The 13,579-nt window shown below is 41.4% G+C and overlaps 3 protein-coding genes across 6 annotated transcripts; 1 reads left to right on the top strand and 2 right to left on the bottom strand.

Annotated features, from left to right (window-relative positions):
- Nucleotides 1-1,268: 1,268 nt before the first annotated feature.
- LOC129590465 (putative ATP synthase subunit f, mitochondrial) lies at nt 1,269-2,794 on the bottom strand. 2 transcript variants are annotated; one of them, XM_055485721.1, is made up of 6 exons: nt 2,683-2,794; nt 2,573-2,614; nt 2,039-2,179; nt 1,817-1,915; nt 1,600-1,716; nt 1,269-1,489 (listed from the first exon to the last, which is right to left on the bottom strand). In XM_055485721.1, the coding sequence occupies exons 3-6, from the start codon at nt 2,136-2,138 to the stop codon at nt 1,461-1,463; spliced, it is 345 nt and encodes a 114-aa protein (XP_055341696.1). In that variant the 5' UTR covers nt 2,139-2,179; nt 2,573-2,614; nt 2,683-2,794; the 3' UTR covers nt 1,269-1,460. The 2 variants fall into 2 exon arrangements, with proteins under 2 accessions (XP_055341696.1, XP_055341686.1); XM_055485711.1 differs by having other exon boundaries at nt 2,546-2,614; nt 2,683-2,773.
- Nucleotides 2,795-3,170: 376 nt separating this feature from the next.
- Nucleotides 3,171-6,036, top strand: LOC129590444 (transformer-2 protein homolog alpha-like). Of its 3 annotated transcripts, none has more exons than XM_055485683.1 (10): nt 3,171-3,454; nt 3,559-3,624; nt 4,357-4,577; nt 4,640-4,738; nt 4,800-4,832; nt 4,907-5,042; nt 5,176-5,304; nt 5,389-5,448; nt 5,525-5,625; nt 5,682-6,036. In XM_055485683.1, exons 2-10 carry the CDS (start codon nt 3,610-3,612, stop codon nt 5,731-5,733), a joined length of 846 nt encoding a protein of 281 aa, XP_055341658.1. In that variant the 5' UTR covers nt 3,171-3,454; nt 3,559-3,609; the 3' UTR covers nt 5,734-6,036. The 3 variants fall into 3 exon arrangements, with proteins under 3 accessions (XP_055341658.1, XP_055341667.1, XP_055341674.1); XM_055485692.1 differs by having other exon boundaries at nt 3,559-3,767; XM_055485699.1 differs by lacking the exon at nt 3,171-3,454 and having other exon boundaries at nt 3,481-3,767.
- Nucleotides 6,037-6,835: 799 nt separating this feature from the next.
- Nucleotides 6,836-12,440, bottom strand: LOC129590439 (AP-2 complex subunit alpha-like). Its single transcript, XM_055485670.1, has 18 exons — nt 12,086-12,440; nt 11,827-11,895; nt 11,536-11,678; nt 11,274-11,467; nt 10,628-10,859; nt 10,440-10,548; nt 10,222-10,372; nt 10,088-10,159; nt 9,814-9,910; nt 9,490-9,735; nt 9,358-9,432; nt 9,200-9,297; nt 9,006-9,135; nt 8,625-8,882; nt 8,351-8,565; nt 7,860-8,156; nt 7,569-7,755; nt 6,836-7,450 (listed from the first exon to the last, which is right to left on the bottom strand). Exons 1-18 carry the CDS (start codon nt 12,147-12,149, stop codon nt 7,238-7,240), a joined length of 2,850 nt encoding a protein of 949 aa, XP_055341645.1. The 5' UTR covers nt 12,150-12,440; the 3' UTR covers nt 6,836-7,237.
- Nucleotides 12,441-13,579: the final 1,139 nt, after the last annotated feature.

Below are 13,579 nucleotides of genomic sequence, written 5' to 3'. Positions count from 1 at the left end.
TCAATCGTAATATATGGAGCTGACCACCCCCTCCCCCCTGGGTTCGTCGAGGCCGTCACAGCTTGTCACGCTTTTTGGACCCCTCCCTCCCTGGTTCGCTGCGTACGTAATTTATGGATCCCCCCTTATAGTTCACCATGATATTGTACGACTGTACGAGTACAGTTTGTACTAATACAAGTACGGTAATGTTAGTACCAGTACGAGTACAGAAAGTATACCAAAATAACTAACCGGTAAATCTTGGATTCTTGACAGTGTTCCCTGCGTTAAGTGGATTCTCAGTCAAACTTCCTTGCTATTCTGACAGCTGCCGGACACATAAATTTTCATTTAGACTCCAGAGGACTGAGAGGAGCAAGTGATACTGGTCATTAGGGAAGAAGATAATGGATTTGCACGATTGTATTGTACATAGTGCATAGGACCGATTCTACAGTGAATCTACGCTATACTCTGCTTTATGCCCATTCGGGCAAAATTAGTGTTTTAGTATCTGGGTGTGACTGCTCATCATGATAATAAAGTAAATTAATTACATTGAAGTACTTTGAGTTCAAGCTCTTTTGGGTGTTGTGGACCTGTCACCTGTGGTTCAAGCCGGGACCAAGTGGAAGGTCATCCATCATATCATTATTGGCTCAATGCGGCTTCAGTTGTGAGAACAACGGATGGAGTAAACAAGTTAAAAATGAGCTCCTTCTGACATTGTTATAATTATTAAGTTTTGTGTGGCTGCTTCCTGTTTGGTTTGCTCATATATGTGTACTGATTTGTATTCTGTGCCACTTATTAATAAAACGTTAGGTAATAATTTACTTCGAGCCTTCGTGCCGTTGCTACTCCCGCAAACTGCAAAGGACTGATGCCGGCAGCCGGTTGTATTTACCGGGGTAATTAGAAAAGCAAATACCCGGAATATACTCAAGCAGTAAAACGGTAAGAAACTATTGCTAACCTAAAGCGCGTACTGCGAGTGCAAAATCACTGCAAATTGTGCTTTGCGAAATCTAAAGAAGGGCATTCTGTTTTTTTGTAAAGCAATTACAGCGTAATGTCACTGATCACTGGATCTACCATTGCAGGGCAGGTACATCATTAATGTGCTCGAACTTCAGCAAAACCGCCAAAACCAAACAACATTACTAAGGAAACCAAGATGGTAAAAATGACTTTTAATAATGTCCAAAAGATTTCGGGCTCCATTAACCGTAAAGGTAAACCACTTGAGTTACCGATAAACGGAACAACCAACCAGATTTGTAACGCATATGCTTTGGTGGTTTTATTCAACTCATAAAGCCAAAATCCAAAAATCAACACACTGTCTAAACACACTTTGGGGCTTGGACACAAAACCCCGCGAATCTTATAATTTTAAACTTCCATGATTGGTCAAGCACCTCACTGCACATAAACAAATCTTCACAACTCTCCATCGGCCAATTAATGTTCGACCTTCAGTGATATTTGGCATGGTTATGGTGTCCTGAAAGAAATTTTAAACTCATGCGGTATGAGTGCATGAATATTGTACTAATTTATTTACGTATATTCTGTAAATATTATACTAATTGAATTGGAGTATTTTACACTCACGTAGTGACTTATAGGTTAGGAGGTACGAAAAGGCGCTGACGGCTACAACGAACTGCAGCAGCGGGGCGGCCGTGCCATAACGCACATGGATGTACTTCCGCTGCCAGCGCCAGTATGCTACAACAAGAAAGCAAGTATTACAGATAACAAATAAGAGAACAATCGTAAGTCACCCAACATCTCACACTTATAATACACCTTTTAATTAGCAGCTTACCGCGGGAAAGCGCTCTCCCAATGGCAAACGGATGAAAACTGCGCCGACCAAACCATGCTGGCAGTTCGCTAAGTTTCACCTGTGCCAGTGGCATGTCAGCTACAAACATCACAGCGAAATGAACCTTTGCGTCATCCGATAATCGTTTCTTAAAATATCGCAACGATCTTGGTAATCGTTTCAGAAATATTGTGTCGGGCAGGTGCATTGTACTGTACTCACGCTTTCCGTAATACCGCGAAGGATCATACGGGCCATGCACTTTTCGGACGTATTCCGGGGGATACTCTCCGATTCCGAAGTACGAGAATTTCTCAAACATTGTAGCTGTGGCTGATACTAGTGTCTTCTGCAAACTTCAGCCTGCGAAAGAGTGAAATAGATCAACAATCCAAGATTCAAAAAGACAACAAACGAGGAACACTTCACGACATCAAGTTGTAACGATGGAATGAAATTAATGGACCGTTTTACAAAGGGAAAGCAGCAAGAGTGCAAGATCCAGAGCAGCAAGACTGCAAGACCCCATCTGCTCAGCAGCAATATTCAAGCTATAATCTAAAGTACGTCACTTTTAATGGAATGTATAACAGCATACCAGCAAATCCTACGATATCAAGCGGCAAACCATAGAAATCGTAAATCCATGAAATGTTGAAAATATTATATTAACTATTCAACTAGCTAACAAATAGTTAAAAATTTATTCATAATCTTATAAGTACTTACAATAACCTTCCTAGTTCGTATTTTCACCTTATTCTCCGCGTTTCCCGTTTCGGTTCCTTTTCAAAACCTCTAAAAAGCAGAAAACTAAGAATGAGTTTTAACGAGTAAACAGAACTTTTCTCCCGTATAGAACAAACCTGACAATTATGAGAAAGGAATCCAAACTTAATTTTTAGGGCCACAAAAAAGTGTTTCCTTGCTCGGCCGCCTCTCCAGATTTTCAAACACATGCAGTACGTAAGTATTATAAGACTGCCGTCAGGAACGGTGAAACCCTTGGGCTCTGTCTTTGAAAACAGCTCAACATTTTGGCAGGGAGCTGCCGGCTGCGAATCCTCCGTTCCTTTTCTTTTCTCAATATTTTTTTATTAATTCAAGTATAGAATAAAAATTAGAAATCCATAACTGTCAAGGTTAAAGTTTTAATTTCAGTCGCTGGCATTTACTGGTTTTGTTAACGTTAACTAGTCCTTTTCTACTGTCAAAGAGCGCCGCTACCGCAGGCGATGGCTTGGTTAGCCAATCATAATTAGCGTCTGTTTTTCGCGCACCAATGACAAAAATGGCCCGCCCAAAAATTTTAGTCTGAAAGCGGCTGGTGCGAACTAACAACCAACGATTTTTCCATTTGGAATTTTCGATTTTAAATCGAAACACTTCTCATTTAGCTGATTTAGCGCGAACTCTCCAAGATCGTTTTGATCGAAACTTTCAGTCTGGTCAGTTGTTTGTCCCAACGTGTGAGCTTCAAATCGGATTTGAGTTGGTACAATTTTTGTGTGTAAAGTTTCGTGAATGCAAGCCGCAGTGTGTTCATCATTGCTGTAGAATTGTGATTGTTGTTTCCGTGGGACTGCGCTTTCGATAAAAACCCTTTAATGAGGTGCCTTGGCAACGACTACGATTCCGGTATTGTTTGAGTTTGCCGCGGACTATCTTACCTGTGGAGAATTTCACCTGATTTAGCCGTCAGGTTTTTGTTACAGTAATTGTTTTCCTTTGTGCCTTTTCAGCTGTTTTTGCCAATAAAGGGTAAGCTGCACGCAGATCCTTTGCTTCCAGTTATGGAGTCCTTGGAGGTATGTTACGTCAGAAATCGCAGAAAAGATAAGAGGGAAGAACACGAAAATGAAAGCAAACTGAACGAACGAAACGAACAGAAGAGTGACCGTCACAGTCAAAGCAAATTCATTCAGTGAAAACAGTTCTTCCCGATGAAGCGGTATGAATATGTTAATTTTGTGATTTTGTTTTCGATATTGCCCGTAATTTTTCTATCGAATCCTGCCTTAGACATATTTATGAGTCATTTAAAAATTGAATAGCTTGCTGCTTATAAATCTGGAGAAAAATGGTCTTTTTTACCTGATTTTCTGCATGTTTCATACCGTCAGACAGTCAGTGTTGCGGAAATACTGGCTATTGGAAGTTAACTGCGGCAGCTGGTTTAATTTTAAGTTACTACTGTAACTACTCGTAATAAAAAGTCGATATAAAGTATTAGACGATTCACGATTACGGATTACCTATTGGAAGTTTTTATTAATTTTTTCATAGTGCGGTGTTATTATGAAAAAGCGCTTTCGCTTATTTCGAGTGTTAGTAAGTACTGTCGCCCTGGGTTACCACGAAGCCGACGGTGAATTAATGGTTTGTTTATGCCTTTATGGTTGATACTTCATAGTATCGAAATTGTTACTGTGACAATATAGTATCCATGGATCTATGAGTCTTGCATGCATATGACGTACTGCGTCGACGCGAATCTCAGTCTAGTTGGTACTTTCTGATTCCCTGTTTTGGCATTGCAGGAAAGAGGCGATGATACGATGGGCAGTGGAGATCAGGAAGTGGACCAGATCATTGATGAATCCACAAATAACGGGGACGAACGACATGAACACGACAATGGCCGACTGGTGCGCAATCAGACCAGTTCGCCCAGTGGACGCTCGGAGTCGGTAGGATCGGCCCGCAGTGAAAATGACTCACGCCGTCGTGTGGATGTTGACATTAAGAAAGGAAATCCCAGGTGGGTGGCCATTGTTACCCCGGCTTTTTCCACCGCTGGTGACGCTTTGTTGTGCTTTTTAGAGAGGAGAGCCCGAAGCGCAGACGCCGTAAGGATAGTCCTGTACGAAAGAGTCGTAGTCACACACCTTCCCCTTCGCCGCGCAAAGGAAAGCGCACTAGGTGAGACTACTGAAATTGTTTTTTTAGTTTTTGCATTGATGGTTGTTTGTGTTCGGCGCAGATCGGATGATAGTCCGCGTCGTTCGCGTAGTGGGTAAGTTATCGTGACGCTGCGCTGCAAGAATATTTTATTTCGTCAGAAGATCAGTTTCTAGTTTTTTTTGACAGAAGTCGTCATCGAGATCGCGATCGTAATGGCCGCTCGGAGAAGCGTCGGCGTAGCCGAAGCCCGCGCCGACGGAGTCCTGTGCGTCGTAGCCGCAGCCCTCCGCCGCGCCCGCGATATGGGCGGTATTCCGAAAGGGTATGTGCGATTCGATAAATACTGTATTGTAATGCGTATGCAAGCAATAAGAAATAGTATACTTCGTGCACCGCGTGTATTCCGCACCATCCTGGTCTACTGTTTCAAGAAACAGCGTGTTTATACAATTTAGGATAACCCGAAGCCAAGTAAATGCATTGGCGTTTTCGGTTTGAGTACCCGCACTCGGGAAAAGGATTTGCGAGATGAATTCGACAAATACGGGCTTTTGGATAACGTCCAGTTGATTCACGATCATAAGGTACGATAGTGCAATAGCTGTAGTGTGCGATTTTTCTGTGATCGTACTGACCGTGCTGATTGTTTAACGGTATTCATTTCGCAGACTGGTCGTTCAAGAGGGTTTGGTTTTGTATATTTCGCGCACTTGGAAGATGCGAAAGCTGTAAGCTAAAGATGCTGCTTTCAGTATGCATTAGCCGACAGTTTTACAGATTAAATTTTGCGTTTTCTTGTTAAAGGCTCGTGATGGGGCCAACGGAATGGTTTTGGATGATCGTCGTATTCGAGTGGACTTCAGCCTTACCCAGCGAAATCGTTCGCCGCCACCTCGGTCTCCTCGGTATTACTTCGCGCATGAAAACCGCACGTAAAAGATTTTCATTGTTATGTTTTTAGGCGTTCTAGGTCTCGGAGCCGATCGCCTCGTCGTCGCCGATCCCGATCATAAATTACCTAACTTCACATTGTTTTTTGTTGGGAAGTCGTTAAACTTCGTTAAAAGCAACAGAAGTGAAAGTGGACGAGATCATTCGGATTTTACTACACTTGACACTTGATTGAATTTTTGTTGAGTATTTTATTTAGTAACGCTTCCTGTGGACTTGCAAGAAATATCGTGGAATTCCGTTGTTGAACTGGCTTAGTGATTGGTATTTGTTGAATTAAGAACAAGCACATCTTCCTGTCTTTAACATTAGGTTTGGCTTTTGTCAGTTACTGTTGTGGTTCTATATAAATGTTCACTCAGGGAGCTTTGGAGTTTTGACTCACTTGCGTTAGAAAGAATTTCGTAACTGTAAGCAGTTGTAACTTGTGTTTACAGTGTACTTAATAATATTTTATTAATTACAGTACAACAAAACTACTGATACAATACAGTACTTACTAGTAATTTTCGGAGTATTGCAAATCATGATCTGTAAATATTGGCATGTAATATTTACAGTAATAATGTAATGTAATATTTGGCTGTTTTAACATACTTCAAACAGTGCATTTATAGGTTAGCTCAGCCAGAAATGTATGGAAAAACCGAAGAGTTATTCGAAATTTGGTATAGTGTTAATAAGTAAATATGGAGCATAACTTGATCAAACTAGTTGTATAACTTTCATCAAACCACAAAAGTATTACATTTTCAAAATTTGCAAAAAAATAAATTAGCCTGAGGTGGAAGATGGTGTTTGGCTAAATGGAGTTTGGCTATTGCAGCTGGATAGCACAATTACGAGTATAATACCTGTCTGTAAAGCATTAGCTCCCATACATCGAAACACACTCATTAAAACAACAGCTAATTATAAACATTATAATTATAGAATATACAATTGTACAGTATTAAAATAAATGTAACAATTTATTGTGCGTAGTAGTTTGTACTGGCATTACGTACTGTTAATGCATTTTGCACTCTGCAGTAGGCCTTCCTCGTCCTCCCATGTATAGACTATTACTAACTTTATCTGTTTTGGTTTTGCGCTTTTTCTTTGTTTTGGTTTCTGTAAGTGATTGGCAAACGCAAAGTTCCATGCCAGTATCTTATTCCAAGATCACGATGACTTCTTTATTAAAAACGGCACAGGGATTTGAATTAAGCATAAATTACAACAAAAAATCAATAATTAACATACAGACTGTAGGTGGTACACAGTTCAGATGTGCACTTGTGGAAAAATCACTGGTCAGTTACAAATTAAACAGAAAGAGTCCAACAGTCATAATAATTCAAAGAAACCACGAACAGCGTTAAAATTGTCGGACATTTCGACACAATAAGCACGGTGACTTCAAGTTTCCAAACAAAGACAAAATTTCCCTAATCAGAAAGGCGCAAAATCTTTATTCGTACTAAATCACGTTAAAAAAGGTACGCACAGAAACGCCCACCTGGAATGGTACACTGACGAATATTCTGCTTGCACAATGCCGGGTTAAAAGACAATTAAAACAGGTTAAAATTCATCTTTCAGCAGCAGAAGAAGGCTCTGCGACACCACCTCATTGCTGGTCCGAACGGTCATCCGGTACTTGTTGTCACTCCGCCTCGGTTCCAACCGCAGTAGACAGCCTACTTGCAATGCAGATGTGTAAACGATACCGGCTCCCACAAAATTTTCCGGGTTGGGATCGATATTTGGCATAACGGCAAATCCAAACGAACTTAACTGCTCGTGACAAAACATCATATATTAGAGTATTAAATATTAAACAATATCGACCCGAAAATCATACGTTACATTAGGTTACACAACGAGGACTATCAAATTTGTAGTCACTATGTACTTTTTCTCGAGTAACTGCGGTATCCATGGGGTATTTTGCGAAGAACTGGTCCTGCGCTTCCTGAGCCGGCAGGCTCAGTTTCTTCCAACGAGCGAAAAACGTCTCCGAATCCATGGCTGCACCGTCCAAAAACTTGTTAATGAACACCGGGACTGCAAATTCAATGGACACGGGATGATTGTTGCACCTGCAATAGTCGATGATTGCTGTTTCCTCACAACAATCTCCGTGAGCCGAAAGAAGGTCAAAACACCTCCAAAAACATATCCACAATTTTTTACAGCGACTTACACGAAATTAACAACAGCGACTGGTGGTCCACGGAACGGTGACATGCATTTAGCATTAAGCACTTGTTTGACCTGAGCACTGCCCTGCACCACCGGCCCAATTTGGTTCATCTGCAGCAAGAGCCCTTCGGAATCATCCGTTCGCGACTGCACGGTAAACTGTGAAAAGGGACTCGCAGTTTTGTTGCCGTAATAAATTTCTATCTGGCCAGTCGCCTGAGCCTGGGTGAACTGCGATTTTATGCCAATCTGTATCAGGTCGTTTTCGAAAATCACACCCGAGGTCCGGAAAACAAACCTGTAAACAAAAATACAATACGAAACAATTACTGTAATGAATGCGCTTCTGAACAATAACATACCATAGAAATGTACGCAAATAATTTTCGCATCACCTTACTTTAACAATTAGCATATCTTTTACACCACAATCACGTTAGCCAAGTGAAGGCAAGCAATAAATGCCAAATGAACTTTCAAATATCAACGCACTTTTTCACGTTTGTATCGTTGGCAGTTTGCACATTGCCATTCACCATTCCGCCATTACGAACCGCTGATGGAGAACCAAAAACGTCCAATAAAGAGTCCGCCTGGGACTGCTGTTCAAAACCGCCGCCGAATGCAGGAGCTGCATTTGTCGGCGAGTTAAGGCCCAAAAGATCCGTCGACGCTCCACGATTTAAACTACCTCTCCGCTCCGGAGACTACGATCATTCTAACATGTCCATCTCATCAACAATATTCGAGTGCCGACACGAATTACCGAAACGGCATCATTGTTATTGACAATTGCTTGTGGGAGATGCTTCGCTTCCTTCGGTGTATCCAAGTCATCCGGCAGTTCCTTCTTTTTCTTCAGCTTGGCCAGAATGCTAGATTCTCTCTCCGGGAAGGCCGGCATCTCCTCCAGCACAGTCGCCAAAATATCCACAGAGGCAATCTTGCTCAATTGGAGATACTCTACAGAACGCTGCTGCAGTTCTGCATCCGAATTGCGAATGTTTGTGTCATTACGCAAAATCTAAAATATCAAAAAATTTTAGGGATAACAAGCTAGACTCTATCAGTGGACTATACAATCATTAGACTTTTACTGTGGAGCGTTACTCGCGCAAGCTGTGGCGCACAGATTCGTTATTCTTACATCTTGAATCGTAATCTTGATTTCCGGGAATAAATTAATGAACTTCATGAAAGTGGATAAGAGCAGACAACGTGTAGCCACGCTGCACAGTGGATATTTCGAATACAGCAGGTCAAACTGAATTTGTGAACTGCAATTCGAGTGAACAGATCAGCATATTTCAAAATAGCGAAAGACAGTTTTCGACACCACACCTTGACCGAGGATCGCCAGCGATCAAATTTCCGAATTCTCCCAAAATATATCCGCCAACTTTCACCATGTTTTCGTGACAAGCCGGAGCTTGCAAAGCCTGTAATCCGCCTCAGTATGTAACACTTTACACACGTACAGATTAAAACGAGAAATTCACCTCAAAAACAGTCTTTGCAGCATACCCCTGCACGTCATCGCGGTTAATTACAATCTGGATGACACGGTACCACACCTAAAAATTAATTATCTTAATACATCCAGTAGGCGTAGGTCATCAGTATTAAATTACCTCCTCGCTGACATAATCTCCCGCAATCCGGATTAGGTTGAGAATAACATCAACATACCACGAATAATCACTGGCGTATTTCTCAGCCAGAATAGCAATCTTTAATACCATCTCTTCCCGAATAGAATAATCGGCCGATTCAAGATAGATCAACATCTCCTGAACAATCTCCTCTGCGTTGCTGCGGTCACACATAGCGTACAAAAGATCAATAGCCCGTTGTCGCACACTGACGTCCCGCTCGGTCTAAAGAAAGTGGTCGCGTACAATATATAAATGTCACAACCATATGCTCACTAAATTAAAGCAGCCGTTTTTACTCACTTTTAAGGCATTGATAACCGTTTCTTGGTGTTTTTTAACGGCTTCATGGGAAATTTCGCTGGTCGCAAGAAGACACATGCTTTCTAGAGCAAGGTACCTGAAATAAAATGAAAAAATATCGTCAACAAACACCACTACTGTTTTTAACTTCCGCATATATTTAAAATGGAAATTATGAGCTGCGAACTTGCGAGCTCCATAAACTTCGTGCATATGGCAGTACAAAAGAACACAACTTTAACTTTACTACGGACTGTTTTTTGTAAATTCTCACCGCATATTGGTCTCTCGATGCTGTAAAAACTGACCAAGTTGGTTGCAAGCTCTTATAAGCAGACCCGGTTCGCTGAAAAATTGAAATAGTAAGCCACATTTATCAGCACAAAGCAAAACGAAAACTCAACCAACCAATCCATGTGGATAATCAAACTGATGGCTTCGAAAAGAACAGCATTTTTGGCATTGGAATGCTGAACCTTTTTTGATTTGGGCGGCTCTTGAGCTTTATTCAGTATGGTCTCCAGGCACTCATTTAAGCGGGATTTGATGCTGGCGTCATCTGTGCAAGTAAGCCGATTAGCTGAAAAATCATAATGTCAGTAGACGAAAAATTCCCTGACATTTACCTGATGGTGGATAATTCTCCAGCAGTCGTAACAGTTTTACGGAAAGCCACGGCGCAGGAACAAAGTAATACGTATAATCTTGTAAATCATTGTAAGGAGAAGTCACAATCTGTATAAGGTCAAGTGGATCGTAACAATACTTCAAAAAATGGGTGATTTCAAAATTGTATTTACTGCTTTGAACTTACGCGGCTCAGTCGAGATACGGCCAGCGAAACACATGCTTTATATTCCGCCGGATTCTTCTTTACAAGCGCATCGATTAAACTCGACGCAGCCGTAACTACTCCCATGTTCTGATCATTCAACAAATGCACAATGCGTGATGTCCACTCGCCACCGGGAACCACATCCGGAGAAGCCCGGAAAAGACGCAGCAAACACAACGCTGCGCTCTGCTTAACCATATCAATCGCATCTCTGTAAAAAAACAATTGAACGAACGAGTTAATACAGCAACTCCGTAAGTCTCGATTGCTACGTTTTCGGAGCTCAGTCTAATGCAGTAAAATGTATTATTCTGCAGATATTTTCAAAAACATTAAGTAATGACACTAACTTACGATATGGAAACTTATAAACACGGAAAGGTTGCGTGCAGTAACGCATTCTACTACATCATCCAAATGGCTGTTGTAAAGACCTTTGAATTTTCTATTGTCTGAGTACAAAATAAAAACATTCGTGTACACTTTTTTGCAGTTATTCGCATCACAAAGTGTGTGTGATATTTCGTTTGATAATTTTGGTTTACAAATTAAACTGGATAACATAAGCCCAGCCCATACAGGTAGGCAGCACGCGAGGATGATGCGGCGACATTTGAGCACTCACCCCGATACGAGCAGGCGTGGAATATCCTGTTGGAATGCCTCGGCCATTTCTTTGCTACCGATGTTTGCAATGCACTGGAGGGCTAAATTAACGAAGATCGGATTACGGCTGTTCAAATCGGTTTTGATCGACTGGATGATCAGGCGCATCAGCTCGCTGTCGGCGCTAATCAGGACCGAAATGAATAAGTATCCCTGAAAGCACAAGCGAATAGCCGTACAATGAAAACAACACACCGCACGCTCCTGCATCCATGACATACCACTTGTTTCTCGCTGTACTTGTTGGAACTGAGTAAATTAACGGCTTCCATGTGTCCGAAATCAATGTCATGGCCCAGCAGGAAAATGAACAACAGTTTACAAACATATTTCTTTTTCTGGTATCCATCCAAGGTTTTGTCTCCTGCAGAACAATCACCGCATCACTGAGGAAGGCCACAAATATAAAATAGTCTTCACTACTGTATACCACTGCAGCCACTACCAATCTGATCATCAAAATAGGAAACACGCTAGTCACGGCTAGTGTTTATGTTCCACACTTACGCTACCTTTGAATTTTGATCGGATGTTGGCAAGCTCTTTATTGATCCGTTTTATTTCCGCTTCCTTGCTTTTGCCTGCAACAGTATTCTTTTCACTCCACAATTTTAATAATCCACGAAACGCAATTTTTGTTGTAAAAGTAATTACAACTTAACGCTGCAGAAAATAATTTGCAACCAGTGCATTACGATTAGTCCCAATCAGCAAGTTACGAGTAATTTGCGACAATGAGGAAGCGTGCCAAAGAAGGCGGTTTCCTCTTACAATTTCGTATATCCGATATAAACACAGCCAGTCCTCGCATGCCATCCCCTCGAACATTTGGCATTTTTACGGTGTTTGGATGTCACAAATAATAATTACAAATTATTAACAAGTGGAAAAATTAGTCCGCATCAGAGATAGTACACGATTTTCCCGCACGGATCTCCTTCAGACGGAACGTTTTCAACTGATGTCCCAGCGTCTTCGCCGCAATTTCCACCTTTAAATTAGGCACTTAATAACATTTATGTGGTGGTCGAAACCTCAAGTGCGTATCACAAACACGAATACAAAAATTGTAGGTAAAATCAAATTGTGTACCAGTAATCGACTGGCAGCCCGTTATCTCCATTCTGTGCTACCGTAATATAACGCATACGCATGCGTACGACTGTATAGGTTTCGTTGCTTATCACAATCAGACTCGGAGTCGGACTTCAGATTCTATTCAAGCGATTCAATTCAAGCGATGTGGTACGATTGTATCTCTCCGCCGACTGGACCAGTGCGGGCGATGGCTTATGGTTAGCAGCACCGCGCCATCCGGCATTCGCGTTGGAATGGTTTTTTACGATAATGAAAGGATGTTCTCCCCAATTCCCATTGCATCTACGGGTTTCATGAATCGTGATAATCGATAATTTTTCTGTATATGTGGAGTGTATTGCATAAGCATTAGGATCCGCTTACACTCAGGGCGGCTTGTTGGTAAGCGCCCGTGGCGGCATGGCGGTGCATAGAGCACACGAATCGGCCGGCGGATCGGGAGCTCCAAGTCGTTCATCCAATAATTAGTACGATAATGAATTTAAATTGATTTAATCAAGCAAAATGTCAGATATAATAAGCACGTAGGTGGAACTTCAGAGTTTTGACATACAGTACTAGCTGTTCAAGAAAAAAATGCATAAAGGTAATCTACTGTACTTCTGCAAACCGCTTTTGTATAAAAATAACGTTTTAGAAAACAGTTTTGGGACTACAAATTAGCAGCACAAATGAATACTTGTGTAGTTATGCAATTAGAAAATAGTAAATACTACTTACTGATCGTTTTTCTGGCTGTTCACAGTAGGCTGGCTGCCCATTAGTTGTCGAAAGGTTACTACTCGCTACCGGTTGGACAATGAAGCTGGCGGTAGAAATCGTATTACGCATCAAACACATGTACAGTATTGCCCGTAGATACAATATAATTAGTATAATTATAGTGTACCTTTCTGGTTTTATTAACGAGTAAATTTTTCTGTGCGTAAGCGAACAGATCCAATTGAGTATTTGTACCAGAACTGTCAGAATGTTTTTGGTCGCCACAACTATCCATATTCTCGAACGACTCCAAACCGTTATCCGTCTCCGTATAAATTTTAGTTGGTAAAAATGTTTGACGAAGTAAAAAACTGGAACATCAGTACGTACTGTGCAACTAGCAAGGTACAGCATAAGGCCGGCCATCGGGCACACAAATATCTGGACCGGAAGTCATCGCGATAG

Source organism: Paramacrobiotus metropolitanus, unplaced genomic scaffold (genome assembly GCF_019649055.1).
Source record: "Paramacrobiotus metropolitanus isolate TYO unplaced genomic scaffold, Prichtersi_v1.0 Parri_scaffold0000002, whole genome shotgun sequence".
Lineage (NCBI taxonomy): Eukaryota > Metazoa > Tardigrada > Eutardigrada > Parachela > Macrobiotidae > Paramacrobiotus > Paramacrobiotus metropolitanus.
This window is presented reverse-complemented; position numbering and strand designations above follow the sequence as displayed.

Coding starts and splice junctions, on each gene's coding strand:
- LOC129590465 (XM_055485721.1), bottom strand. CDS start 2,138: ATGTTTGAGAAATTCTCGTACTTCGGAATCGGAGAGTATCCCCCGGAA. Junction 1,717..1,816: donor TGGGAGAGCGCTTTCCCGCG/GTAAGCTGCTAA, acceptor TTCTTGTTGTAG/CATACTGGCGCTGGCAGCGG. Junction 1,490..1,599: donor CCTAACCTATAAGTCACTAC/GTGAGTGTAAAA, acceptor AATTTCTTTCAG/GACACCATAACCATGCCAAA.
- LOC129590439 (XM_055485670.1), bottom strand. CDS start 12,149: ATGCCAAATGTTCGAGGGGATGGCATGCGAGGACTGGCTGTGTTTATA. Junction 9,911..10,087: donor CATCGAGAGACCAATATGCG/GTGAGAATTTAC, acceptor ATTTTATTTCAG/GTACCTTGCTCTAGAAAGCA. Junction 8,566..8,624: donor ATAACAATGATGCCGTTTCG/GTAATTCGTGTC, acceptor GAATGATCGTAG/TCTCCGGAGCGGAGAGGTAG.
- LOC129590444 (XM_055485683.1), top strand. Junction 5,043..5,175: donor ATGGGCGGTATTCCGAAAGG/GTATGTGCGATT, acceptor TATACAATTTAG/GATAACCCGAAGCCAAGTAA. Junction 5,305..5,388: donor AGTTGATTCACGATCATAAG/GTACGATAGTGC, acceptor TTCATTTCGCAG/ACTGGTCGTTCAAGAGGGTT.